The following is a 27,598-nucleotide window of genomic DNA, read 5'->3' on the forward strand; positions in this document are numbered from 1 at the left end:
ACTGACTGACTGACTGATTCATCAACGCAGAGCCGAAACTACAAAAGCCAGAACGTTGAAATTTGCACACCAGATTGCATTTATAAAGTGTACAAGAGATAAGAAGCGATTTTGAGAAATTCAACCCCTAAGGGGGTTAAAAAGGGGATGAAAGTTAGTATGGGGTTAAAGTTTTCTTTTAAGCTAGGAATTTGAAACTTCGTAAAAAGATATATTATTAAAATACAAGAAAACTGATTTCAGCGTTTTTGAAAATTCATCCCCTGAGGTGGTGAAAAAGGGGTTGAAAGTTTGTATGGATATCAAAAAAAATTCCGAGTGGTGGACTTGAATCTTAGTATTTAGGGATATTATTAGAAAACAGGAAAAGTAAATTCAGCGTTTTGTAAAATTCATCCCCTAACAGGGTTAAAAAGGGGTTGAAAATTTTAATCCATTACAAATGCTTTGAAACTTCTTAGAAAGGCATAATAGCCGATAAGAAAAAAAGTGATTGCAACGTTTTTGGAAATTCAACCCCTAAGGGGGTTAAAAAGGGGATGAAAGTTCGTCTTCGGGTGCAAATTTTATTTTAAGCTAGGAACTTGAAACTTTGTAAAAACGTATCAAATTCAAAAACAAGAAAACTAATTTCAGCGTTTTAAAAAATTCATCCACCCAAGGTGGTGAAAAAGGGGTTGAAAGTTTGTATGGATACCAAAAAATTTTTCGAGCGCGGGACTTGAATCTTTGTATTTGGGGATATTATTAGAAGACAATAAAAGTAATTTCAGCGTTTTGTAAAATTCATCCCCTAACAGGGTTAAAAAGGGGATGAAAGTTTGTATGGGGTTAAAGTTTTCTTTTGAGCTAGGAATTTGAAACTTCGTTAAAAGATATATTATTAAAATACAAGAAAACTAATTTCAGGGTTTTTGAAAATTCATCCCTTAAGGTGGTGAAAAAGGGGTTGAAAGTTTGTATGGATATCAAACATTTTTTCGAGTGTTGGACTTGAATCTTTGTATTTAGGAATATTATTAGAAGACAGGAAAAGTAATTTCAGCGTTTTGTAAATTTCATCCCCTAACATGGTTAAAAAGGGGTTGAAAGTTTGAATCCATTACAAATGGTTTTGAAACTTCTTAGAAAGGCATAATAGCCGATTACAAAAAAAAGTAATTGCAACGTTTTTGGAATTTCAACCCCTAAGGGGGCTAAAAAGGGGATGAAAGTTCGTCTGCGGGTGCAAATTTTATTTTAAGCAAGGAACTTGAAACTTTGTAAAAACGTTTTAAACTAAAATGCAAGAAAACTAATATCAGCGTTTTTGAAAATTCATCCCCTATGGTGGTGAAAACGGGGTTGAAAGTTTGTATGGATATCATACATTTTTTCGAGCGCGGGATTTGAATCTTTGTATTTGGGGATATTATTAGATGACAATAAAAGTGATTTCAGCGATTTGTAAAATTCATCCCCTAGCAGGGTTAAAATGGGGTTCAAAGTTTGAATCCATTACAAATGCTTTGAAACTTCTTAGAAAGACATATTAGCCGATTACAAAAAAAGTAATTGCAACGTTTTTGGAAATTCAAGCCCTAAGGGGGTTAAAAAGGGGATGAAAGTTCGTCTTGGGGTGTAAATTTAATTTTAAGCTAGGAGCTTGAACTTTTTGCAAAAAAAAGGTATTAAATTAAAAAACATGAAAACTAATTCAAGCATTTTTGAAAATCATCCCCCAAGGTGGTGAGAAAGGGGTTGAAAGTTTGTATGGTGATCAGATATTTTGTGAGTGCCGAACTTGAATCTTTGTATAAGGGCTTAGGTACCTATTATGAGAATACAAAAAAGTAATTTCAGCAACCAAAATCAAAATACACTTGACTTAAAACTTCATACAACGTGCTAAAAAAGAAAAGTACTTAATTTCAACATTGCTTGGATATGAAAATTATAGGTACTAAAGATATGTAAAATGTTGAAGATAAGATTCCACGCGGACGAAGTCGCGGGCAACAGCTAGTACGTCATAAATCGTTACTTGCTGCTACGGAACCCTTCATGGGCGAGTCCGACTCCCACTTGGCCGTATTTAAATAATCACAGTTATTTACCAGTGGCGCTAGTGAGCCCGTTGATGGGCTCATAAGTTTTATTAAATAAGATGCGTTGCTGAGTATACCTATTTATGATATTTTCGCATAATAAATACCATAGAAACGAGCGGCAACCCAAAACCAATAGGTACTTCGGCCGTATTACGAGCGAGTTTGTGAATTATAATAAAAATAACAAATAACTCATTTGTCTCAGATGACAGAAATAAAAAAATCTTGGCTTTTCCTTCGTATTGTGTTACAATTCAGCCTCCTACATTTTGATTTTCGAAGCACGAGGCACGAATTCAGGGCTTTGTAGTACGGAAACTTATTTGTCGATAAATGCGGTGACACCCTAAAGGCCTAAACGATATTGTGTAATGTGAAGGGCTCTTACAACTAAATTGAATTTGGAGCGTACATAATTCCATTTTCGTAAACGGTCCTCGAACTGAACGCGTGACCTGGCCGAAGAATGATGCCATTAGGTTGGACATAGAATATGCTAACAGTAAAACTTGCCTGACCATTGGTGGTCGTTATGTGTTTGCAATACGGTTTACGAATTGTCAGATAGTTTGTTCAAGGGTAGAAACAAATCAACGTGAAAGCCGGGAATGTTGGTTAGACGAACTTGGCATTGAGGTAACCGATTGAATTGAAACGTAATGGCGCACGACATTCGCAGTCCCAGTCGCCGGGGACAGATTATGGCGGCCGAGATAAATGCGATTTGAAAGGCAATCCTTTTAAAATTGTTGTTCAGTTTCACTCTGCTTTGCGTTTGTTTTTTAAAATGGCGTAAATCATGGCTTAAGGTGGATGTCTAGGGATGGGATGCCGATTATCAGCCAAAAGATGGCGTCACTGTGCACGAATTGTGGATTTTCACTATTTCTCCCAAAATACAAAGTTTCATAAGATGTGTTGATATGTGCGAAAACTATAAAAAATACTACATCCAAATCGAGACATTTTCAACTCAACATTGTCTCATTTCGTTATTACCGGAATCCAACTGCAAAATATTGCAATTTCTTGCATTCACGCACACTTACATACCTAAAGTCAGTGTCAAATGTCAGTAGATTTGGAATGTTACAATAAAGTATCCTAGAGGGCGCAGTGCAGCGCATGAAATTTTATTTTTTGTAAAAACAATTTAGAATTTAAATTCTTATTTGTGACATTGACAAGTAACTTGGAACCAACTGGAATTTTGAAACGTAAATTGTCATGTGCTTGTGGCACCCACAACATCTGTTTTGAATAAATTTAAGCTAGTTACAATGATTCTGGGTTCAAATCACGACGGTGCTTATTTTTTTTGTTTTTTATTTTTATTTTATGAAAAGTTTTATAATTTATATATTGTTATTCTTATTATCAATTGAAAATGACGCAAATTATATTAGGTACCTAAAATTAAAAAAACGCTTTTAACGTTACCTTAGTAGTAACGTAACACTACTAAGCTGGCGTATGAGTCACATTGTTGGGGAAGAAATGAGAAACAGAAAAAATCAAAATATATCGTTCTTTAAACACAATAAAATATTGTGATTATGATGGGATGTGAACTCGTTCATTTAAGTATACCTTATATATTGTTGTACATAATTATAATTATGTTTCCTTACGTTTATACAGCAGTCAGCCTTACTTTCTGTACCTATCGTAAATATCGTAGTCATTGTTGGTCAGTCCTAAAAACTATACCTAAAAAAACGAACTATAAAGTAAGTAAGTATACCTTTACCTACATTTTATTGAAATTATACATAGTTACCATTTTACATAAACACCTAATGTTCTATCTAGATAGGTTTTTAGAAAATGCAATGCTAAAGGATATTGAGAGCATTTCCACGCTGGATGACTATATGGTCAGCCTTTCCACCTTTTCTAATATATATATACCAATTAAAACTAATTTAGAGTTAAAATAAATACTATACATTATATTATTATTTAGAAAAACAGTACTTAACCGTTTTAGTTAAGTTTTTAAAATGTACCTCCAACTTTTCCGTCCCCGTTGTCTAAGAGAACTAAGAGCCCGACCCGACAACCACGGAGACTACGCCATCGGAACGTTGGAACTCGGAGGTAAATTTTAAAAACTTAATTATACGCGATTAGGTAAGTCCCGTTTGATAATGATTAAAAATCGTAAAATAATCATGTGATAAAAAATAAGGTCATAAAAAGCCAAAAAAATGAAATAAAATAAATACAAAAAGAAATGAGTCTTTGTTCGTGGTTTGAACCCTGTCATGCTGTTCAACTTATTAGACTTATACTCATTAGCTAAAAGCCACTAGACCATTTGACCATAGTAGACCCGGGCGAAATATGCCTTCTTATTTAAGTAAGTAACCCATTACTGTCAAAAATATCAAGTTTGAATTGATTTGAAATATAATTTTTCATTGTCGAATTATTGACATCCAAACGTTGCGAGCATGTTGCCCTTTAAACCAATTGGCAACGTCGCGCGGGGAAACCTTCTATAAATGTATGTCGTTTTATATTTTGTTATTTATGAATTTATGACGATTCTTCTAATACTTATGTTGCAAATTGATTAAATTATCGAGAGAAAAATGCTAATGCAAAGAAAACAAGAAATATCCGTTTCTTGTTGTTGTAAAAGGTGTGCAGGAAATGATAGGGTAGACCGGGGGCAATAGTACCATTTTTTGGATAATGGTTCCTAGTTCAGAATGTATAGGAGTTGAACCAAAACTGTACGTACCTACATATGAAATAGTAGGTTATTGATTTACGTATTTTTGAGGGTAATTGTTGTTAACGGTAAGAATATGGTAGAAAATCCCGTTTTTGGTCAATGATTCCTTGTGTTACAATTAGGGCTTGCAATATCGGATGGTCTCCAATTCCGGAACTGATTTTCGATATTGGATTCGAATTCCGGAATTCCGGAACTGGTTCCGGAATTAGGGGTTATCGTATTTTACTTATTTTTTTTTGTAAAATCCAACAAAAAATGTGAAATTCTGATACTTTACGTTTATTAAAGTTAATATTGTGCGTGCGTTATGACAAGTCACACCGCTTGCTTGAGGTGTTTTTTTTTTTCCAATTCATAAATAAATGTACGTTTACGTGTCTGATGAGCGAATGCTCTTTAAGGAACCTTAAACTAACATATCTCATAGTAAGATAATCGCTACTCACAATTATGACAAGTGTAACTCAATTCCTGGCCCCTATTTCACCAAGCCGACAGTGACATATGTCGAGTGTCAATTGCCAAGTGACAGGTGACAAGTGACAATTTAGTAGACTGTTTTTGTATAGAAATGCTTATAAACTTGACACGCCTTTAGTTACAATTGTCAATCTTTCATGTAATGACAATGATTTGATGAATCAAGAGTAGTTTTTATAAGTCGACATGTTTGTCAATTTGTCGGTAATTCTTGACATGAAATCGGAGCTGTGTCAGGCTTAGGTGACAATTGTAGTGTTTTCGTTGTTAGCAAACCCCGTTATTGGCAAACGTTGGCAAAACAAACTTTGTACCCTAAATTCGCCTTTAGGGTACAAATAAAAATCGCTTTTAAATTCTTCTTAACAAGCATGAAATCATAATAACACTATAAATAGTAATTGTTGCCTACGAAGGCGTTTAGTACTTCAACATTTAGGATTTGGAATAAGTTTCAGTATAGTTTTGATTGAGTTGGGGACAGGTAGCGAAATTAGGTATGTTTAGGTAAATAGGTAGGTATTGTTTTTTTTATAATTTACTTGGGCGAAGTTGGGCACTAACGGTAAAGTTAGGGTTTTGGTTAGAAAATGAATCTACGCGAAAGTAACAGAGGTGACATTCTTATACAAGGGAATACATAAAGTAGGTAAGAATAGATTTCTACTTTGACGTCACTGCACTTGCATTTGCAGAAAAAATAACTTAAAAGTAACAAAAAAATAATGCTTTCACGCCTTGTCAACAAATAATGTAGGTACGCTGCATTAGGTGGGATTGGGATCTCAATCAATATCATGTTAGTGATGACAACACGGTACACAGAAAGCAATTAACGATATCTTGTCAAGAATTGACAAATATATCGACTAGTAAAAATTACCCTTGTTTCACAAAATAATTGTCATTAAATTTAAGATGGACAATTGTACCAAAATACCTGTCATGTTTATATGAAATTCTATACAAAACAATCTACAAAATTGTCACCTGTCACTTGTCAATTGTCACTCGACATATGTCACTGACAAATGTCGGTGTGGTAAAACAGAGGTCTGTCATTTTTTGACAATTGCCATACCTGTCGTAGTTGGTGAAATAGGGCCCTGGTCAGTACACTCTTCATGAGCCCACAATTGACAATTATCACATTGCACCCATGTTTCATTGGATCTGCTTATACTATAAGGCTCACCACAGACTAGGCAATAGTATTCTTCTACAGAATCCTCCTTGTCGTTGAATATTTTTTCCTTTTCCGGTCCCTTTCCCCTTGTCTATTACCTTGCCTTTTCCCTTCCCTTTTGCTTTTTCCGTCTCATATTTTTCCTTTATTTTTGGTTTCTCCTAATGCTTTTTTAATATTTTTGGTAACGTTGTTAAGGAGTCGTTTGTACCGTGGTGTCAATTGTAACGGTACAATTGTCCCCGGCTCACATAGTTACTAATGCCCCCGAGTACCCAAAATTACATAAAGTACTTATATTTCAATTCCTTTACCTAACTCATCCCCATACTGTCCCACAAAAGAAACTTTGATAACTAACTAATCATAATCTAATACCAATCTAACTCTAGGATTATTTGGTTTTGAATAATATGACAAAATATTTCTCGTAAATACTTACTTTGATCACTCGAAAACAAAAATGGTCTCCGCGCACCTCCGTTCCGCGTCGCAGCGAGCGGCCGACTAGTGTAGTGTAGTAGACCCATGCATTAATTTCTCAGTCGATGAAATTTTGCTTGGTTATTGTATAGTATGAGCCGAAACTAACATATAAATATCCAAAAAAAAAACACTCCTAAGTTAGGTATTTATACGTAAAAATACAAATCTGTTTATATATTGAACCGAGTAATTCCTCCGTCCAAAATTATTTTACCAAATAAGTTATTTGTATCAGTATCTGATACTAGAAAAAAATCTACAACTTTTGTCAAACATGAGAATATTTTTTTTACGATAATTCCTTTTTTGGCGCTCATTTTCATCGGAAAATTGCTCTGCCATTTTTTCCTTCTTATATGATCTTAGAATATAATTTGGCGTAGTGGGTAAGAAAATCCAAAAAAAATGCATACCCAAGTTTATGTATTTTAGAACTATAAAAAACTGAGAGTGGAAAATTTCTCAGCCTGATTTCTTTTTTAATATATACTAAGTAGTCACGTATATACTTAAATCCAAAATATCCAAAAGAACTGTCATCCCTTGTACACCCCGCTCCTATACACTGCTCCCGATATGTTTAGTTTTGAATACGCTCGTTATTTTTTTGGATGTTTTTATAGTTGAATGGAAAGAAAACTGTGAACTTAATTCAATAAATAAAATGGATAGAGAAATTTTCCACAGCGAGTAAAAAGGCAATTTCTGAAAAAAAGTATAGTTACATGGTAAATTTTTTAGATTTTCAATTTGTATGTATAAATCGGCAATAAAATGGCATTCCAGTGAAAAAATTAGACTGAGCAATTTTCCGGTCCAAGCCACGCCAAAAAAATATATTTTGTTAATATTGGTATTTCTGCGGGGATTTTTTTTTGATATTTCATATATTGTTGCAATACGTTACATGAACATGTCCGGAGAAGAAAGTTTAAACGGAGCAATTTTCCTTAAAAAGATATTAACGATTTAAGACTTTAGGTATTTACTTAAATACTATTATTATTGTTCTTTGGAAATTTATACAATACTTTTTATTTATTGATACTTTATCATACTGTAAAGCTTTTTCTGGCTGAGGAATTACTGCGGGGTCCACTACCTTTATTTACTACACTAAGTGAGCGGGTCCAGACAAGTATTGGGCTTTATCGTATATACCCACATATTCATATTTCGTTGTAATTGTGAAGATAATAACGATGGTACTATTGCCCCGTGGTACTATTGCACCCGGTTTACCCTACGTTTCTGCACTAGATCAGTTTAGGTTCCAATTCCAAGTACGATTTTATTATTCTTTTTACAATAAGGAATTGAAATTTGGGTATAAATGGATGTATAACAATTTCCATTCTGATATTTGACTCCCCATTCCATAAATAACGATATTACTTTTGGCCAAATTGTTAATTGAAAGTACCTACTCTCAAAAATACCTAGTATAAAAATGTATTTAAAAAACACATGCATTTTACTTTCCTTATATGCGAAATGAAAAGTAGAGTGTTTTAACTCGGGTGAAAGGCAACATTTTTGAAAAAAATTTCAACAAGAAATGATCACTTGGTTAATAATCTACTAATGTTATTGTTATGCACAAGTAGAACATATAGAATCTTGTTTATTTACAAGAAGATGACATTTTTTTCCACATACCTATATATTTTTGAGAAAAATATAGCTAGGTATTTTAGTTTAAAAATCATTGTTACAATAAATATAGGCTTTTCCAGCGAACATTTATATTTCTGCCGAACCGAAAGCAGAATTCACAAGGCTTTTCGGTGGACGACCGCTACGCGAATGATTGTTTGGACTGACCTTTCTATTAAATGTATAGTTATATAAATGTATTTTACCTAAAACGTCTAATCCTTCTTCATTTTCTGATTACCGTCCCATCTCAATTCTCCCTTTCCTGTCCAAAGTTCTTGAGCGTCTCGTTCACCAACAGCTTACCTCGTACCTTAATACTCATGATCTTTTAAATCCCTTACAGTCTGGCTTCCGTTCTGGTCATAGTACGGCTACTGCACTCGTGAAGATCACTGACGACATCCGGGCGGGGATGAACGATCAAAAATTAACGGTGTTAACGCTGCTAGATTTTAGCAATGCGTTCAATACCGTTGATTTTGATGTTCTCCTCGAAACACTACGCTGTCTTAATATATCTCCTGCGGTAGTCGGATGGTTTCGTAGTTACTTGAGTGGTCGTCGGCAGCGCATAAAGGTGGATGATTGTCTTTCTTCTTGGTCCAACACGTTGGCTGGCGTTCCGCAAGGTGGCGTGCTGTCTCCTTTGTTGTTCTCTATATTTATAAATTCAATTACTTCTAACCTAACTTCACATTATCACCTTTATGCCGACGATCTTCAGATTTACTCACAGGGCGTTATTGGCGAACTCACGTCTGTTATCCGTAAAGTGAATAGCGACTTAGACAAAATCTCGAATTGGAGTCGCAGTTTTGGCCTAAAAGTAAATCCGTCAAAGACACAGACTATTATAATAGGTAGCCCAAAACTGCTTCCCAGAATTGATTTTAACAACCTCTCACCTATTTACTTCAATGGCGTTTTGATTCCCTACTCGCAGAAGGTAAAAAACCTTGGCATCATTATGGATAGTACCTTATCGTGGGGACCTCAGGTGGGCGAAGTCAGCAGGAAGATGTTCGCGGCAGTTGCTTCCCTCAGGAGATTACGAAACTTCCTTCCCATTCCTACTAGAATTGCCCTTGCACAAACTCTTCTTCTCCCTATTCTGGATTACGCTGACGTTGCTTATCTCGATCTCACTGAGGAGCAACTTAATAAGCTTGAGCGTATCCAAAACATCTGCATACGGTTTATATTTGGGCTCCGCAAATATGACCATGTCTCCCACTTCCGGTCGCAGCTCAAATGGCTCCCTATTCGCCTACGTCGTAACTCCCACGTTTTGTCACTTATGTATTCCATTCTTTTTAACCCCGCAACTCCCCGCTATCTTAAAAACCGTTTCAGCTATCTCCGTTCGGTTAGGTCCTCCCAGAATTTGCTTCTTTCTGTCCCGTCATCCTCGTCTAAATTCTATACAAATTCTTTCACTTTTCAATCTGTACGACTATGGAATTCTCTGCCTGCAGACTTAAGGTGCGCCCAGTCTCCTTATTCTTTCAAGAGACTCGTTAAAGTTCACTTTTTATCTGCTCCGTAATACTTTTACCTGCTTCCTTTTCCCTATAGCTGGCATTTTTACGTATATATATGTATATATATGTGTATATGTATATAATTTTATGTATGTATGATATGTGTATTTATGTAAATCTTATTTTATTTTATTTTTATTTGTATGTCTTTTATACTGTTTTGTATTGTGTTTTTTTCTGTGCTAAAATTCTTATATTGAATTTGAAACACCTACTGACATGACATAAATTTATTAATTTCCGCTACCTAAAGGTTGTCTGGAAGAGATCGCTTTTTAGCGATAAGACCGCCTGTTGTTTAACCTCTTCTTCCTGTATTATTTGTATTGTTTTCTGTAATGAGGTGTGCAATAAAGAGTATTTGTATTGTATTGTATTTTATTGTGTAATAATCATAATAATTATTAAGTTATATTAAATCTGGGAATGAAATTATATCAGAAAGGAGACTCTTAAATGAGTATACTCGTAACATGCTTTGTGCATTAAATATATCTCCCTCTATTGAGTGAAAATAAAACAAAATACACAGGTAATCTGTGTTGCGGTTTTAAAGTGCCATCTGTTACACCTTTGATAAATTAAAAATGATTGCTTGTCAAATGAAGTCGCCATGTTAGAATTACACCTACACTATAAGCATCACTCACACAAACAAGCAATGGGGCAAATTTTTACCAATATTCAAAGGCTTTTTTCTTAATAATTTTAATCAAAATCTAGTATTTTTTTACGTTCTGCGAAGACAGAAATATATATACTACCCAAACATTACATATACAAGTGAAGAAACCCTATATAATAGGAGCTAGGGTGCCAAGAAAGTTGTATGAAAATCGAGCAAGGAGAACCACCTTAAGTAGAATTAGACAAAAAGAGTCTGCAGCGGTTTCGATAGCCCACGCAGTGCAAGCGTTATTTAAAACGTCAAACTTCTATGAAATTTAGACGTAGGTTATAAATAACACTTGCACTATGCTATCAAAATCGCTGCAGACTTTTCTTGGTCTAACTCTAGTACTTTTTGTCGCATATTTAACAATCTCGATATTCACGATTTATTATAGTTCTGTGCCTCTAACTGATGTACCTCTCTGAGAGGTAGAGGCTCTAAAGAGTACAGGTAGAGCGTGAAATAGGGAAACGCTTTATTAAGGTTTAGAAAGAACTCTAGTCCTAATGTAAAGACTTCGTCATCAATATTGAGGGCTCAATGAAAATTGGACTAAACTTTTGAAAGGGCTCGAATAGTTACAGAAATCTCAAAATTTTAAAAATATAAAAGAAAGTAAGCTGCATACAAATACTTGTTTCGAATGGATCCTAAAAAAATTCTCCATTCTGCCGCTTCCATTCTCGCTGCTCTGAATATATCTGTTTTACGTTGTATTGTACTCATTTCCAGCAAATGGATTATTCACTCGCAGCTGACGAGTGTCGACGGGGCCTCTGTTCTCGTGTGCGATAAATAGAATTTGAATTTAAGAGCCAACAGGAGTGGTCATTTCTCCATACAAACGTACTCGACTGTTACCTCCGTGGCTTTTGATGCTAGAGCAATAATTTTTTCATCACAGATTAATATTGTCAATTGTACCGACGTTGATACAAAATGCTAAGATAAATTGATTGCCTGAATTCAAGTTACTTATGATTCTAAGACCTTATTAAATGAAATATAAGTCTACTATCAACTTGACATGTATACTTGCATCTTAAAGAACTCATTTTTGCTTCGCTTATATTATTGGGAGAGAGGTCAGTTAATCTGTGGATAATGTGGTTCATACCTTATTATAATGCTGAGTATGGAGTATTTCTCCCCGTTCATGAGCTCCAAGCGTAGCTGCCAGCTCTAACTTGCTCATATGCCACCACCTGTGTAGAAAATATATTTATGACCATGGGTCACTAAATTATCCCTAGCCTATATCACATTATAACACATATATGATATCTCAAGGCAAATGCAGAACATTGTAACATGTGGGTATATGTAGGGATAGATAGCCAGAAATTCATATTCATAGTAAGATACCACATTGTCCCGCAGGACTCAAATATACATATATATAGGTATGCAAGTCTGCATAAGATAGTCACAATTCTATATGTCTCAGAAAGTCTCATAAGTTAAACCTTTGCACCAGATAAGGGGTGCTGTGACCTGGTCGCAACCAGTCACATCTATATACGGATCTGAAGGCACACAGTTCTATCTGTGTCGCAACCTAGCCGCGCCAGCCGCAACCAGTCGGATCCACAGCCCTAAAGGTATATATATGTATCCCAGTCGCAACCAGATACATCTATATCGATCCCTTGGCACACTTAAAGAGTGTTCGCATGCCTAGCCGCGCTAGTCGCTAACCATTCAGATCCACAACGTATATGTATCCTGGCCTCAACCAGATACATCTATATATTGGCATTAGTTGGGGGTGTACTTGTCCCTCGTGAAGGGATATTGGTGCTTAGTCGCAACTAAGCACCCCACGCCTATTGGTGCTTCTAGACCATTTTCTATATGAGGCTAGGCACAAGCCGGCAGACGCCGACTAAGCACCCCACGCCTATTGGTGCTTCTAGACCATTTTCTATATGAGGCTAGGCACAAGCCGGCAGACGCCGACTAAGCACCCCACGCCTATTGGTGCTTCTAGACCATTTTCTATATGAGGCTAGGCACAAGCCGGCAGACGCATCTCCGACCTGTCCTGAACATATGCAAGCACACCCTCTGCCAGTAACACAGCTATATAAATAAATATATGAAAATATGTGCATGGGACTAACCAGTCCTCTTTTAAATACATATACTTAGCTTTGAAAGACGATGGTCTCGCTGTACGAAGCTGGCGTCCAGCACACGTACCACTTTATACAAACCACTTTATATTAAGGACTTTTATTTAATGAATCAATCATAAGTTCACAAACTAACTCGCAAGTTTCATACGAGCGAAAAAGGAAGTGTGGTTTGCTTACCATAGACAATATAGAAGCTGTTGCCAGGTGTAATATATATAATACATCGCGGAAGTCCGCGACACACCCACCGAAGCGAAGCTATTGCATTGCGAAACCTCAAGTTAGGGTAGTCCTTAAGTCTCAAATCCATATCAAATTTTACTGTATCTACTTTTTCATTAGTAACATCAGTTTTCTCCTTCGTTCTATTTATGCTATGTGCCATGTCCGTGTCCATGTTATCAGTCTTATCCATGTTCCCATCCGTTTAAATATTGAAATAATCTTCCCTTTGTATCACTGGTAAGTCCGAATCTTCCTCAACCTCCATTCTCTCACTCGTCGAGTTTGGTTCAGATTCGACTTTAGATTGGTGACCTAAAGGGTACTAGTACAATATAAATCTTATAAATATACTGTCATCAACACATGGTTCATCGTGAGATCTGATTCTTAGTAGTTTATTTGAATGCTTGTAACATTTCCTTAGACTTCCACGAGTACTGATCCATGAATATTTCTCTGTATTCCTTCATGATAGTCTCACCTCGTCTTCATCTTTCTATGAGCTCTTGTTTAGTTGCAGTGACTGTAACTGGTGCCTTACTCACTGACATCTGGAGGTCGAGACATCTTCCTGGTGTTAAGAAATCGGCTGGTTCATGTTCCAAACCAGTACTCATACAAGTCAAGGGTCTTGTTTTCACAATACTTTCCACTTCTTTGATGATGGTCAGTAAATTGGTTATCGTCAAGCAGATGTTTCTGTAAGTTTCGTTCAAACGACCGCTACATCTAAGGATTCTGTCGACATCTTTGAACAATCTTAGATAGCGAGTAAGATGTGTCTCCTTACCCTCAACTTCATCCAGGTAAAACTGTCTCTATATACTTCTGAGCTTATTCTGTTATCCTCACTTGCCTATGTTTCTGAACAGACTTGTCCGGTTTCCTTCTGATACTTATGCGTCTTGTTCAAGCCAATATTCTTATTAAGCTGATTTTTTCTGTCTGAGTTTAATCCAACTTTCTGTATGATGTTGTTCGACAGACCCTCCCCCGCTCGAAGAGTAACATCTCTTGCGGGTCGGCATGGCCAGATGTGAGAATCTCCTGTCAGAAATTCTGGGCCGCTGAGGTATCATTGGAAATCTTCTGTCGAATTAGTCTGCCTGGTTGCTACATCAGCTGAGTTGTATTCAGACAAAACATATCTTACAGTCAAGTTCTTATTTTTCTTGTTTCCTTCTATATCTGTAGATGTTTCATGACATATTGGATTAGTCTGATACCTAAGTCCTAATGGTACCAATTTAGGAATCTTCAGATTATCTTGATCTTTTATGGGTATTAATCTTGACTTGCCAATAACGAAGTTCATCTTGTCTCCTTGAAGTAAATATACTACGGCTGCATACGCTGACATAGACGAATCTATGAAACAGTGAAGTTGGCCGTCTTGGCTATTCGCTATGTTCTTAGGTAGGCATATGCGATGAACTTGCTTAAAGTCTTCAGAACACCTCTCTTTGTATAAGCATACAAGTGTTTTTATCCTTAGGCAAATCATGTCCTTTTCTAAGTCCCATTTTAAATCAAGAGTATTACAGTTTTATCTGTACTAGCATCTGTAATGTTCATCTACATATTTAAGCTCTTTAGAGTTGGAATCCATATCATTTTACTGTCTTTGTACAGACTCATCGCTTCTTTGACTCCGTTTGATCCTGTCAGATATTATGTACATAGATGTCGCTGGCTAGACTCTTTAAACGTTCATCATTGGTACTGAATAAGTGATGTTTGATGGTAGCATTATAAGTAGGTAGATATGATTGCAAAGGGTACACGTATAAATCTGTAATGTATAAGATTCTCTTCTATAGCTGGTTTAGATATATCTTTCAGGCACAGGAATCTTGTGACGATGATGTCTCTGTTGCCTGGAGCAATTTCTTAGGGCACAATGCTCTATTATGCTGATTCCTTTCACCACAGTGATAACAGATGTGTGTTATTCTACATTCATTTTGTCTATGGCCAATTTTCAAACAGATGTAACAACGGTTAGGTATTTTATCTTTCCTTTCAGCCAAGGTCTTAAATTTCGTGCAAGCGTCATTGTAATGATTCTCTTGACAAAATATACATTCTAATTTCCTTCGTTTTTCAGATGCCTGCGCATTATTCGATTCACTATTAGCTTTATATGTTCTTTTCTTAGGCGTGAATGTATTTGAAAATGTTGATGTATTTTTTCTAAATTTATTTGGTTTTTCCCTCATATTTATAACTCTGTGTTTGATTCTCCTATCGTTGGATTTCTTCACAAATTTATCTCTAATGTGTAAAGTTTCAGTAGTAAAGGTTGTTTCCATATCTTTAGTCTCAACGCTTATCCTCTTGGCATCTTCTTTTGCTGATATGATAGCGTTTAGTTGTTTTCTTATTTCCTCAATGGATTCAATCTTCAATTTTAGTTTCATTTCATAAATGATGTCTTCAGGAAACTTTTCCATGAAAAGAAATCTTAAATGGTTTTGATTTGTGTCCTCTCCTAGAGACTGTAAGACTCTTAGATGTCTCTCGAGTTCATCTAATGTCTTTCTGCAATCTTCTGGCTTCGTGGCCTTCTTAATCTTATATAAGGAAGAATAGTGAGCGTCAACAATCTGCACTCTGTTGCCATATCTCTCTCTCAGAGTATCTATGGCAATCTTATAATTGTCATTTGTGGTTTCTAAACCATCGATTATGGTTTTGGCTTCACCCTTTAACGATGCTTTAAGGTAGAGTAGCTTATCAACATCTTGTATATTCCTTTGATCAATGTTGGAACTGAATTGGTCCCAGAATTGAGTCCATTCTAGAACGTCACCATGAAAAGATATTAAATCTAACTCTGGTAACTTGCTCCTATTTTTTGTAGGATCGGATTTGACTTGTCTTGTATCCTTATCGGCTTGAATTCTTGCATTAAGTTCAGCTAAGACTTCATCACCGTCTAGCTGTATCGCAGTTACATTTGAAATCTCATCGGCGTTAGGATCCTTGGACAGGTTGAAGTACTGATAGAGATCACTTTGGAATCTTCCCAGTATAGATTGTAGTTTGGAGGCGATAATAGCAGCTTGCTCTAGCTGATCTTTTCCCCATGGACGACACGCACATAGCTCTGATGCTTTTACTTGATGCTCTTTGATGTTTGTGGCAAATGTGGACAGGCGATTCAGCAGGATAACTTCCATAGTGTTCTCACTCTCACTCTGGAAATGTATTTTTAAACAAGTTATAACAACAGAACTCAATAATGTTGTCAAGTACTTTATACAAATTTTCATATTTCCACCGAGTGTGAATCACTGTACCAACAGGAATGTCATCATATGACAGATAAAATGTATATGCAAGTAGTTGATATATGAATATTATTCAAAATGAATTCAACTTTCTAATAAGTACAAATAGTACAACAGGACTAACATGATGATGATGATGAACATAGCATCATGTGTATTAATACATTCTCAAATTACTCATGGAATACACCAAAATCATTTATTATTAGTTTCATATACACCACACACTATGGCATTATTCAAGTATACAACTTGTTCTCATCATATGAACTAAGTGTAGCTCTCACTTACAGTACATGCCATACATGTATTGATATCTGTACATACATACTAACATTCAGTATTTACTTTACCAAATTTGCAATTTATCTAACATATTCCATATGTTTAAAACACAGACTTCATATCACCAAATATTTATCATAATAATATGTAATTATTATTTGAATATCACTCTATTGTTTCATCATCACTGTAGAACAATATTTAGTACTTATTGTCATATGTTGCATATGTTGCAAGCGCCATCTATTTCTTAGAGATGTAAACACTGTATAAGGTTAACTTTTTGAGTAAATTATTCAACTTCTGAAGAATGCAATTTGACAGTAATAATACACAATATTATGAGGCTGTATACCAAGTTAACGTTATATTAATCGAGTTTACGTACCTTGTGACTTTGGTCTAAGAATATTTATCCTCCTCCTCATGCAGAGAAGTAGCTTGGCGTAGAGACGCCTTGGTTTCACGCTCGACTCGAAAATTGACAGTTCGTACGCCGACTACGCTGTATTTCTTGAAATTCCTATTTCATAACAATATATTAGTTGGGTTTCGTACTCAAGTGCAACAAACAATTATTCTGAGTATATATAGCCTCTGACCCAACGATATAAGTACCTAATTCCTCTCAAGTATACGAATTAGTGCTTACGCATTTTTTAAATAGTAATAATAGTAACGTGTCAAGTCGCATAGAAATAAGTCATATTTCTTTCAAGTAAGATCACTTAAATATCTAATTATTACGTAAATTATCACTGTATCTATGATCCCGTGGGTAAGCACTCACGTTTTTATTTATTTACGCGTCGTAATGGCGTTACTTCTTGTAACGAAGTAATTGCGTGACTATTTCTTTGTTATAATAGTGTATTCGCTCACAATCACACAGGATGCCTAATAATCCTTGTACAGGCTTTGTTTAATTCACATAAAACGAAATTATATAGATCGATAATTAAAATCGATGATTCAAAGTGGATCCTATACCGATATTTACCTGTCACGTACTAGATTAATCCACTTCCTCAAAATTTCACACAATCACAATGTACTCACCTTTGTTATTTTCACTTTTATTAACAAAACACTGCACAACAAACAAATAACAAAACACTCGTTAAAACTTTCTTCAGTTCTTGAACTTGTTCCGCCATCTTGCGAAAACGAACGAACTACGGGAATCATAGAGGTATAATAACATAGAGAAGACACGGGGAAGTGGCCAAATGACCGAATTACGTAGATTGTTTTTGGTATATTGTCAGGAATGTTAAAACGTGTTTTTAATATTGTCGCATTGCGTATGTTTTGTCCCTCATGGAGGCACGCGCACACCATTTCTATAGGATGCTACTTCTATGACGGAAATACGCTGGCGCCAAGCTCGCAGCACACATATGAAAAATGGCGCGAGAAATTGAATTATCAAGTCGTATTTAATTTTTAGTCATAAAATTCATAAAAATGATACTTCAGATTAATATTTTGAATCATAAATTCGTAATTTGTTTATTACATAATTTGTTTAATACAAAGTCGTGATATCGTAAATATGACTTTCGCGAAATAATTCGGTATAACTTTCAAACGCAATATTCATCCTGTAAAGTTCAAAATCGTTTAGCAATATACAAACATCTAAATGTACGATATGTCAATTATAGGTGGCAGCGGCAGCACTGTATGAACAACACTATCCACAGGGTGACCTTTGACCTCTTAAGAATTTGTATTTTATTATTACAAATACTACAATTAATCATGATTATTCATGCAGTATTTTAGATAATGCACACTTGAACATGTCTTAGTATGTTTTGATCAGTTTATTTTACCATTTCTTTGTATATTTTAGTACAGATTTGGTAAATGATTAATAAGATAATTTCATGAAGTTATGTGGGTCTGAATCAAAATCCAAGACACTCTTCCACCAATTTTTGTACCGACGTTGATACAAAATGCTAAGATAAATTGATTGCCTGAATTCAAGTTACTTATGATTCTAAGACCTTATTAAATGAAATATAAGTCTACTATCAACTTGACATGTATACTTGCATCTTAAAGAACTCATTTTTGCTTCGCTTATATTATTGGGAGAGAGGTCAGTTAATCTGTGGATAATGTGGTTCATACCTTATTATAATGCTGAGTATGGAGTATTTCTCCCCGTTCATGAGCTCCAAGCGTAGCTGCCAGCTCTAACTTGCTCATATGCCACCACCTGTGTAGAAAATATATTTATGACCATGGGTCACTAAATTATCCCTAGCCTATATCACATTATAACACATATATGATATCTCAAGGCAAATGCAGAACATTGTAACATGTGGGTATATGTAGGGATAGATAGCCAGAAATTCATATTCATAGTAAGATACCACATTGTCCCGCAGGACTCAAATATACATATATATAGGTATGCAAGTCTGCATAAGATAGTCACAATTCTATATGTCTCAGAAAGTCTCATAAGTTAAACCTTTGCACCAGATAAGGGGTGCTGTGACCTGGTCGCAACCAGTCACATCTATATACGGATCTGAAGGCACACAGTTCTATCTGTGTCGCAACCTAGCCGCGCCAGCCGCAACCAGTCGGATCCACAGCCCTAAAGGTATATATATGTATCCCAGTCGCAACCAGATACATCTATATCGATCCCTTGGCACACTTAAAGAGTGTTCGCATGCCTAGCCGCGCTAGTCGCTAACCATTCAGATCCACAACGTATATGTATCCTGGCCTCAACCAGATACATCTATATATTGGCATTAGTTGGGGGTGTACTTGTCCCTCGTGAAGGGATATTGGTGCTTAGTCGCAACTAAGCACCCCACGCCTATTGGTGCTTCTAGACCATTTTCTATATGAGGCTAGGCACAAGCCGGCAGACGCCGACTAAGCACCCCACGCCTATTGGTGCTTCTAGACCATTTTCTATATGAGGCTAGGCACAAGCCGGCAGACGCCGACTAAGCACCCCACGCCTATTGGTGCTTCTAGACCATTTTCTATATGAGGCTAGGCACAAGCCGGCAGACGCATCTCCGACCTGTCCTGAACATATGCAAGCACACCCTCTGCCAGTAACACAGCTATATAAATAAATATATGAAAATATGTGCATGGGACTAACCAGTCCTCTTTTAAATACATATACTTAGCTTTGAAAGACGATGGTCTCGCTGTACGAAGCTGGCGTCCAGCACACGTACCACTTTATACAAACCACTTTATATTAAGGACTTTTATTTAATGAATCAATCATAAGTTCACAAACTAACTCGCAAGTTTCATACGAGCGAAAAAGGAAGTGTGGTTTGCTTACCATAGACAATATAGAAGCTGTTGCCAGGTGTAATATATATAATACATCGCGGAAGTCCGCGACATCAATATCTGCGTCGGACCGTTTTGCTTTTTTTGATATTTTTGTTTTTTAAGGCGCTAGAGCCCTTCAAAAATGGCCAAAATGGCCTCATTGACTATGCGGCAATGAGAGGCTATTATTCAAAACTGATATCAATTAGCCAAAATAGCAAAACGGTCCGACACAGATAATTTCATAATTATTTAGATTTCCAAATTTGGTTACGATTGGTTAAGTTTTGGAGGAGGAAACAGTCGAGTACGAAACCTCGAATTTTGAGAATTTTACGCAGGATTTTTCGCCTTGTCCTTATCGCACTAGTTTTAGGAGTCACTTCCGTTAGCGAGACGGGTATATTTACCTAAAATATTTAAACCTCAGCTCCTGATTCGTCTTAACCAGTGCCTGGTTTTGTAAGATAATCGCGCTCTTGCTCAAGACTAAATAATCTATATATATAAATGCAAGTGTCCTGACTGACTGACTGACTGACTGATTCATCAACGCAGAGCCGAAACTACAAAAGCCAGAAAGTTGAAATTTGCACACCAGGTTGCATTTATAAAGTGTACAAGAGATAAGAAGCGATTTTGACAAATTCAACCCCTAAGGGGGTTAAAAAGGGAATGAAAGTATGTATGAGGTTAAAGTTTTCTTTTAAGCTAGGAATTTGAAACTTCGTAAAAAGATATATTATTAAAATACAAGAAAACTAATTTCAGCGTTTTTGAAAATTCATCCCCTAAGGTGGTGAAAAAGGGGTTGAAAGTTTGTATGGATATCAAAAAAAATTTCAAGTGGTGGACTTGAATCTTTGTATTTAGGGATATTATTAGAAGACAGGAAAAGTAATTTCAGCGTTTTGTAAAATTCATCCCCTAACAGGGTTAAAAGGGGGTTGAAAATTTTAATCCATTACAAATGCTTTGAAACTTCTTAAAAAGGCATAATAGCTGATTACAAAAAAAAGTGATTGCAACGTTTTTGGAAATTCAACCCCTAAGGGGGTTAAAAAGGGGATGAAAGTTCGTCTTGGAGTGCAAATTTTATTTTAAGCTAGGAACTTGAAACTTTGTAAAAAAGTATCAAATTCAAATACAAGAAAACTAATTTCATCGTTTTAGAAAATTCATCCCTCAAGGTGGTGAAAAAGGGGTTGAAAGTTTGAATGGATATCAAATTTTTTTTCGAGCGCGGGACTTGAATCTTTGTATTTGGGGATATTATTAGAAGACAATAAAAGTAATTTCAGCGTTTTGTAAAATTCATCCCCTAACAGGGTTAAAAAGGGGATGAAAGTTTGTATGGGGTTAAAGTTTTCTTTTGAGCTAGGAATTTGAAACTTCGTAAAAAGATATATTATTAAAATACAAGAAAACTAATTTCAGCGTTTTAGAAAATTCATCCCTCAAGGTGGTGAAAAAGGGGTTGAAATTTTGTATGGATATCAAATTTTTTTTCGAGCGCGGGACTTGAATCTTTGTATTTGGGGATATTATTAGAAGACAATAAAAGTAATTTCAGCGTTTTGTAAAATTCATCCCCTAACAGGGTTAAAAAGGGGATGAAAGTTTGTATGGGGTTAAAGTTTTATTTTGAGTTAGGAATTTGAAACTTAGTTAAATAATATATTATTAAAATACAAGAATACGAATTTCAGCGTTTTTGAAAATTCATCCCCTAAGGTGGTGAAAAAGGGGTTGAAAGTTTGTATGGGTATCAAACATTTTTTCGAGTGTGGGACTTGAATCTTTGTATTTAGGGATATTATTAGAAGACAGGAAAAGTGATTACAGCGTTTTGTAAATTTCATCCCCTAACAGGGTTAAAAAGGGGTTGAAAGTTTGTACGGATATCAAAAATGTTTTCGAGTGGTGGACTTGAATCTTTGTATTTAGGGATATTATTAGAAGACAGGAAAAGTAATTTCAGCGTTTTGTAAAATTCATCCCTTAACAGGGTTAAAAAGGGGATGAAAGTTTGTATGGGGTTAAAGTTTTCTTTTGAGCTAGGAATTTGAAAATTCGTAAAAAGATATATTATTAAAATACAAGAAAACTAATTTCAGCGTTTTTGAAAATTCATCCCCTAAGGTAGTGAAAAAGGGGTTGAAAGTTTATATGGATATCAAAAAAAATTTCGAGTGGTGGACTTGAATCTTTGTATTTTGGGATATTATTTGAAGGCAGGAAAAGTAATTTCAGCGTTTTGTAAAATTCATCCCCTAACAGGGTTAAAAAGGAGTTGAAAGTTTGAATCCATTACAAATGGTTTTGAAACTTCTTAGAAAGGCATAATAGCCGATAACAAAAAAAAGTGATTGTAACGTTTTTGGAATTTCAACCCCTAAGGGGGTTAAAAAGGAGATGAAATTTCGTCTGCGGGTGCAAATTTTATTTTAAGCAGGGAACTTGAAACTAGGTAAAAACGTTTTAAATTAAAATACAAGAAAACTAATTTCAGCGTTTTTGAAAATTCATCCCCTAAGGTGGTGAAAAAGGGGTTGAAAGTTTGTATGGATATCAAACATTTTTTCGAGCGCGAGACTTGAATCTTTGTATTTGGGGATACTATTAAAAGGCAATAAAAGTAAATTCAGCGTTTTGTAAAATTCTTCCCCAAACAGGGTTAAATGGGTTTCAAAGTTTTAATCCAATACTTAATGCTTTGAAAATTCTTAGAAAGGCATAATAGCCGATTACAAAAAGAAGTAATTGCAACGTTTTTGGAAATTCAACCCCTAAGGGGGTTAAAAAGGGATGAAAGTTCGTCTTGGAGTGCAAACTTTTTACATTTTTGCATTTTTGAAAATCTTCCCCCAAGGTGGTGAGAAAGGGGTTGAAAGTTTGTATGGAGATCAGATATTTTGTAAGCGCGGAACTTGAATCTTTGTATAAGGGCATAGGTACCTATTATGAGAATACAAGAAAAGAAATTTCAGCAACAAACATCAAAATCCACTTGACTTAAAACTTCATACAACTTGCTAAAACAGAAAAGTACTTATAATTTCAACATTGCTTGGATATGAAAATTATAGGCACTAAAGATGTAAAATGTTGAAGATAAGATTCCACGCGGACGAAGTCGCGGGCAACAGCTAGTTATTTTATATAGAGATGTCTAACCCTTTGTTCATATTTCACTAGCCATTTGGGATGTTTTTGTTACACCCACTTGTTTTATTTTTGGACAAAGGCTAAAGGCTTAAGTTACACTCTTGTTTAAGTCAAACAAAGCTACGTTGCAGGTCACTAACCTCTGTTATTTGAAATTTATCTCATGTTACTCGAGAGCATTATGTTGTTATACGATTAGCTTCTTATTTATTAAAATTTTATTTCAATTCGGCAGCGTATTATGATCGGACTTAGGGTCGGTTGCACCAAACTGTTACGAACGTTAAAGAGTTCGCTAAATTTTTATGTATGGAAAGTTTCATAGTAAAGGCGCGGGGCGCGCCGGCTGACGATGATCAGTCTGTCAAATGTGGTTGGTGCAACTGGCACTTAGACCTTTAGCTTGGTCGACTAAACCCTCACATATCAGACCCGGACTGCTTTTTAAAAACCTCTTTTTATAAAGTCACAACTACATGTTTACTTTTTTTTAAATAGGTGCAAAACGGGAACATCTTTAGACCAGTATTGGCACTTTAGATCGCAACACAAATATGATTCGTGGTACAGTCGCCATCAGATATATCGGAGCGGCCAAGGTGTTCACAATATCTGAACACGCACTCTAACGCCTTGACAATAGAGGTGTTTTCAGATATTTGTGAGCGCCTTGGGTGCTCCGATATATCTGATGGCGACTGTACATAATAGGTAAGTACTATAAATTGGCTATTGGGCTCTTGAAAACTTTCTTTTAATTTCATAAGTAGTGTTAGACGTACTTCTTTCATTTCAATCTGTAGTGTTGTTAAATCACAGCCTTCTATAGGGCTCATTCTTCTTCCTCGTTCCCTTATTGTTGCGGATCGCAACCACATGTAATTTGCCTCCATTTCATGCGGTCGTAGGTAAGCCACATGGACTGCATGGTGCAGACTGCCGCCAGTTCGACCACCCCGCCCCATCACGTTTGCCATTAATTTCTCCTAGAATTATTGGGATGTTTCCCCACACCGTGCGTTTGTTGGGCCCAAGAACATGATTCGTTTAATTATCGAGGACTAATCAGCTGTATTGTTCCAGCCACCGTCGGAGGGCGAGCTGGCGGCGCCGGTCGGGGTGCTGAGCCGCATGCATCGTCTGAGGAACCTGAAGACGGGAACCAAGGTGAGACAACAGTTCAGAATCAGTAGCAGAAGCAGCTGGGGTATTTTTTCTGATAATAAAGTTCGCCTGATGGCCTCATCGGAATATCAAGCTGGAGATCGCCAGTATGACCAGCACCGTAATAAGATAAGCCCATTTCGTAGTACCCAAGTGGTACCTACTTAATGTTTTATCTGTGGGTTTCCTTAGGGGTTATCCTTTAATTACGTCACACAAATTTCAAGGTTTTTTGACCTTGTCACACTTGGTCACATTTGGCAAACCCCTCCCCCCGTGGTGTGACGTCACATTTTTTCAACGAAATCGGCGAATCGAGTTAAGTTGTATTATTATTTATTTATTTAAACTTTATTGCACACAATATAAACAACAATGTACAAATGGCGGACTTAATTTTTACACAAAATATTTTTTAAACATTAGTAATTTTCTACCCCGAAACTGAGTCACATTTTCTTGACCCCCTTAAACGTGCCCTTATGAATGTACACATATTCTTACGAATATGTAGTTCTATTTCTATATTTTATAATCATCATCATCATCATCTCAGCCATAAGACGTCCACTGCTGAACATAGGCCTCCCCCTTTTTTGGGGGGTGAATGCCATAATCGCCACGCTTGGCAGGCGGGTTTTATTTTATAATAAATATGTGTTTTTCCGTCTTAACCATAAACGTTTTTTAAGGCTTTGCAGTAAATTTAAACTTGCAGTAAATGTGATTGTATTGTCCGTCTGTCTTACTGAACTTATGGCAAGTAGGTTAGGTACATTAAATTGGAAACTACTTACCTTCGGTATAAGTAGGTATTTAAAAAAGTCTAGTTTATTATCTAAGAGGAATACCTAACTAATTATTTACTTTTATTTTGCGTCTTTACTTTAAATAGTTACTCAAACAAACCCTTCTTTTATTATGCAAAATACGACGTTGTCATGAAGATAGAAGCCTAGGCACGAGTAAACGAAATTCTCGCTCCGAATTTCGGTTTTCCTACCCTACCTTATATACCAATTTACGATTGTATTGGATAATGAGCTTTAAGTAGTCGGCCTAAAGTACTTTTTTCAAAAATATGGTTATGTTAGATATGAAAATAATGGCAGTTATCTCAGCTGAGCGATATTGCTCCAAAGATTTATGACTGACATCTGTAGGTACCTATCAAGGTTTTTATTAAAAAGTTATGCATTTGCTAATACGGGTTGAGAATTTAAAACTTACGAGAATGAGAATTTAGAATTTAACGCTTATGAACGTCGAAGCTACACCGGCTCCAACCGTACACCTCTGTCTCGAGAAGATTTAATCGCGTGCCCTTTATTGCATTGTCTGTAACCTTATGCTAATGTTTTTGAATTAATATATTTGTTGCAGCCTCAAACCCTATTCAACGACAAGGGCAAATATCCAACCCTTACCCGGATGTCATACTGCCAGTGCCGCCTGCCTCGTGTCTTCACCAGCGTGTTCGACCGATTCGGCTGGACGCACGTTGCATTGCTGCTCGACAAGTCTGATCTGTTCTCACTTACCGTGGGTAAGCGGTAATGTATAATGTGCTAGTTCATGTACCCGACCTTCACACGGGTCTCGTACTGCCAGTGCCCCCTGCCGCGCGTATTCGACCGCTTCGGCTGCACGCACGTTGCATTGCTGCTCGACAAGTCTGATGTGTTTTCACTTACCGTGGGTAAGCGGTAATGTATAATGTGCTAGTTCATGTACCCGACCTTCACACGGGTCTCGTACTGCCAGTGCCCGCTGCCTCGCGTATTCGACCGCTTCGGCTGAACGCACGTTGCGTTGCTGCTCGACAAGTCTGATGTGTTTTCACTTACCGTGGGTAAGCGGTAATGTATAATGTGCTAGTTCATGTACCCGACCTTCACACGGGTCTCGTACTGCCAGTGCCCGCTGCCTCGCGTATTCGACCGCTTCGGCTGGACGCACGTTGCGTTGCTGCTCGACAAGTCTGATGTGTTTTCACTTACCGTGGGTAAGCGGTAATGTATAGTGCTAGTTGACAACTCGACGTTCAACTGGATGTAGTAGTACTAATGCGTGTTTTCACCAGTATGTTCCTCTGAAGCGGAAAGCATTATTAGTCTATTGCTCGAAAATGCAAGAGCGACAAAAAGGCAAAAGGACGTAATCTCAATTTTCGGTAGCATTATAATATACTTACTCGTACATACAGTATAAACGTCACGAATACAGGGATATTACCGCGAAAATCGAAGTTTATAAATTGCAGGCATCTTTCTCTGTCACTCTAATTACGCCTTCAATGGAGTAAAATAGAAAGATCCCCGTAGGTTTCCGCGGTAGGCCCTCGGGTTTGTCGGGATTAGCCTTAACGGCAAGGTTAAAGCGCGTATGTGATTCATAAAGCCTTCAGTTTCTCTTTCCTTACTGTCTTAAAAGCATAAAGGGCGTAAGTGTAAGAAAATTGCATTAAACCAAAGGCGTTCTGTTTTGTTATACATAACGTTATATACTCGTAAGTATACGAAGTAATACAAACGCAGTGGAGGATAAAATTGAAACAAAGGATGTAGAGAGAACGCGTGTGCAGAATGTGAAGCAATTGATTATAAACAGTGTATAAAGTGCTGGGAATTTATAATGATGCTTTATTTATGCTCGCTACCAAAGAGTTTTTCGGAACTTATGTACGAAATTATCATTCTGATATTTATTAGACGCTTTTCGGTGAAGGAAAACATTGTGAGGAAACCGGCCTAATCCCAAGGCCTGGTTTCTACTCTGGGTTGGAAGATCAGATGGCAGTCGCTTTCGTAAAAACTACTGCCAACGCCAATTCATATTCATATTCATATTTACGAGGAAGATCTAACGGTCGACTACATACGGGGCATTATCTATGAAAAGGGACCTTATTGTCGATGGCGCTTACGCCGGACAGCGTCGCGCGGCATTGTATTTATATCTTGTATGTGCATCTTTAATAATGGCGTAAGTGCCATCGACAATAACACAGAATAAGTAATAGTACCTATGCGTGCGGCCGTGCACACATATAAACGCAAATAATTTTTGATGCATGGTGTGACAATAAGGTCACTTTTCATTGATAATGTCACATACATTGTTTATTATTT

General features: G+C 36.4%; 2 protein-coding genes across 2 annotated transcripts in view; one reads left to right on the plus strand and one right to left on the minus strand.

Moving 5' to 3' along the window:
* The window catches only part of LOC134672244 (atrial natriuretic peptide receptor 1), a 98,789-nt gene that overhangs the window by 21,801 nt on the left and 49,390 nt on the right, over window positions 1-27,598 (plus strand). The window contains exons 3-4 of the mRNA XM_063530145.1: window positions 24,387-24,470; window positions 25,851-26,013. Coding sequence (XP_063386215.1) covers window positions 24,387-24,470; window positions 25,851-26,013 — 247 coding nt within the window. The remainder of the gene's footprint in view (window positions 1-24,386; window positions 24,471-25,850; window positions 26,014-27,598) is intronic.
* Window positions 11,840-16,640, minus strand: LOC134672031 (uncharacterized). The gene is made up of 2 exons (XM_063529930.1): window positions 13,177-16,640; window positions 11,840-12,066 (listed from the first exon to the last, which is right to left on the minus strand). The coding sequence occupies exon 1, from the start codon at window positions 16,497-16,499 to the stop codon at window positions 15,063-15,065; it is 1,437 nt and encodes a 478-aa protein (XP_063386000.1). The 5' UTR covers window positions 16,500-16,640; the 3' UTR covers window positions 11,840-12,066; window positions 13,177-15,062.

Source organism: Cydia fagiglandana, chromosome 16 (genome assembly GCF_963556715.1).
Source record: "Cydia fagiglandana chromosome 16, ilCydFagi1.1, whole genome shotgun sequence".
NCBI lineage: Eukaryota > Metazoa > Arthropoda > Insecta > Lepidoptera > Tortricidae > Cydia > Cydia fagiglandana.

Bases quoted from the DNA above. Each gene is read 5' to 3' on its own strand.
- LOC134672031 (XM_063529930.1), bottom strand. From the start codon at position 16,499: ATGAAAATTTGTATAAAGTACTTGACAACATTATTGAGTTCTGTTGTT.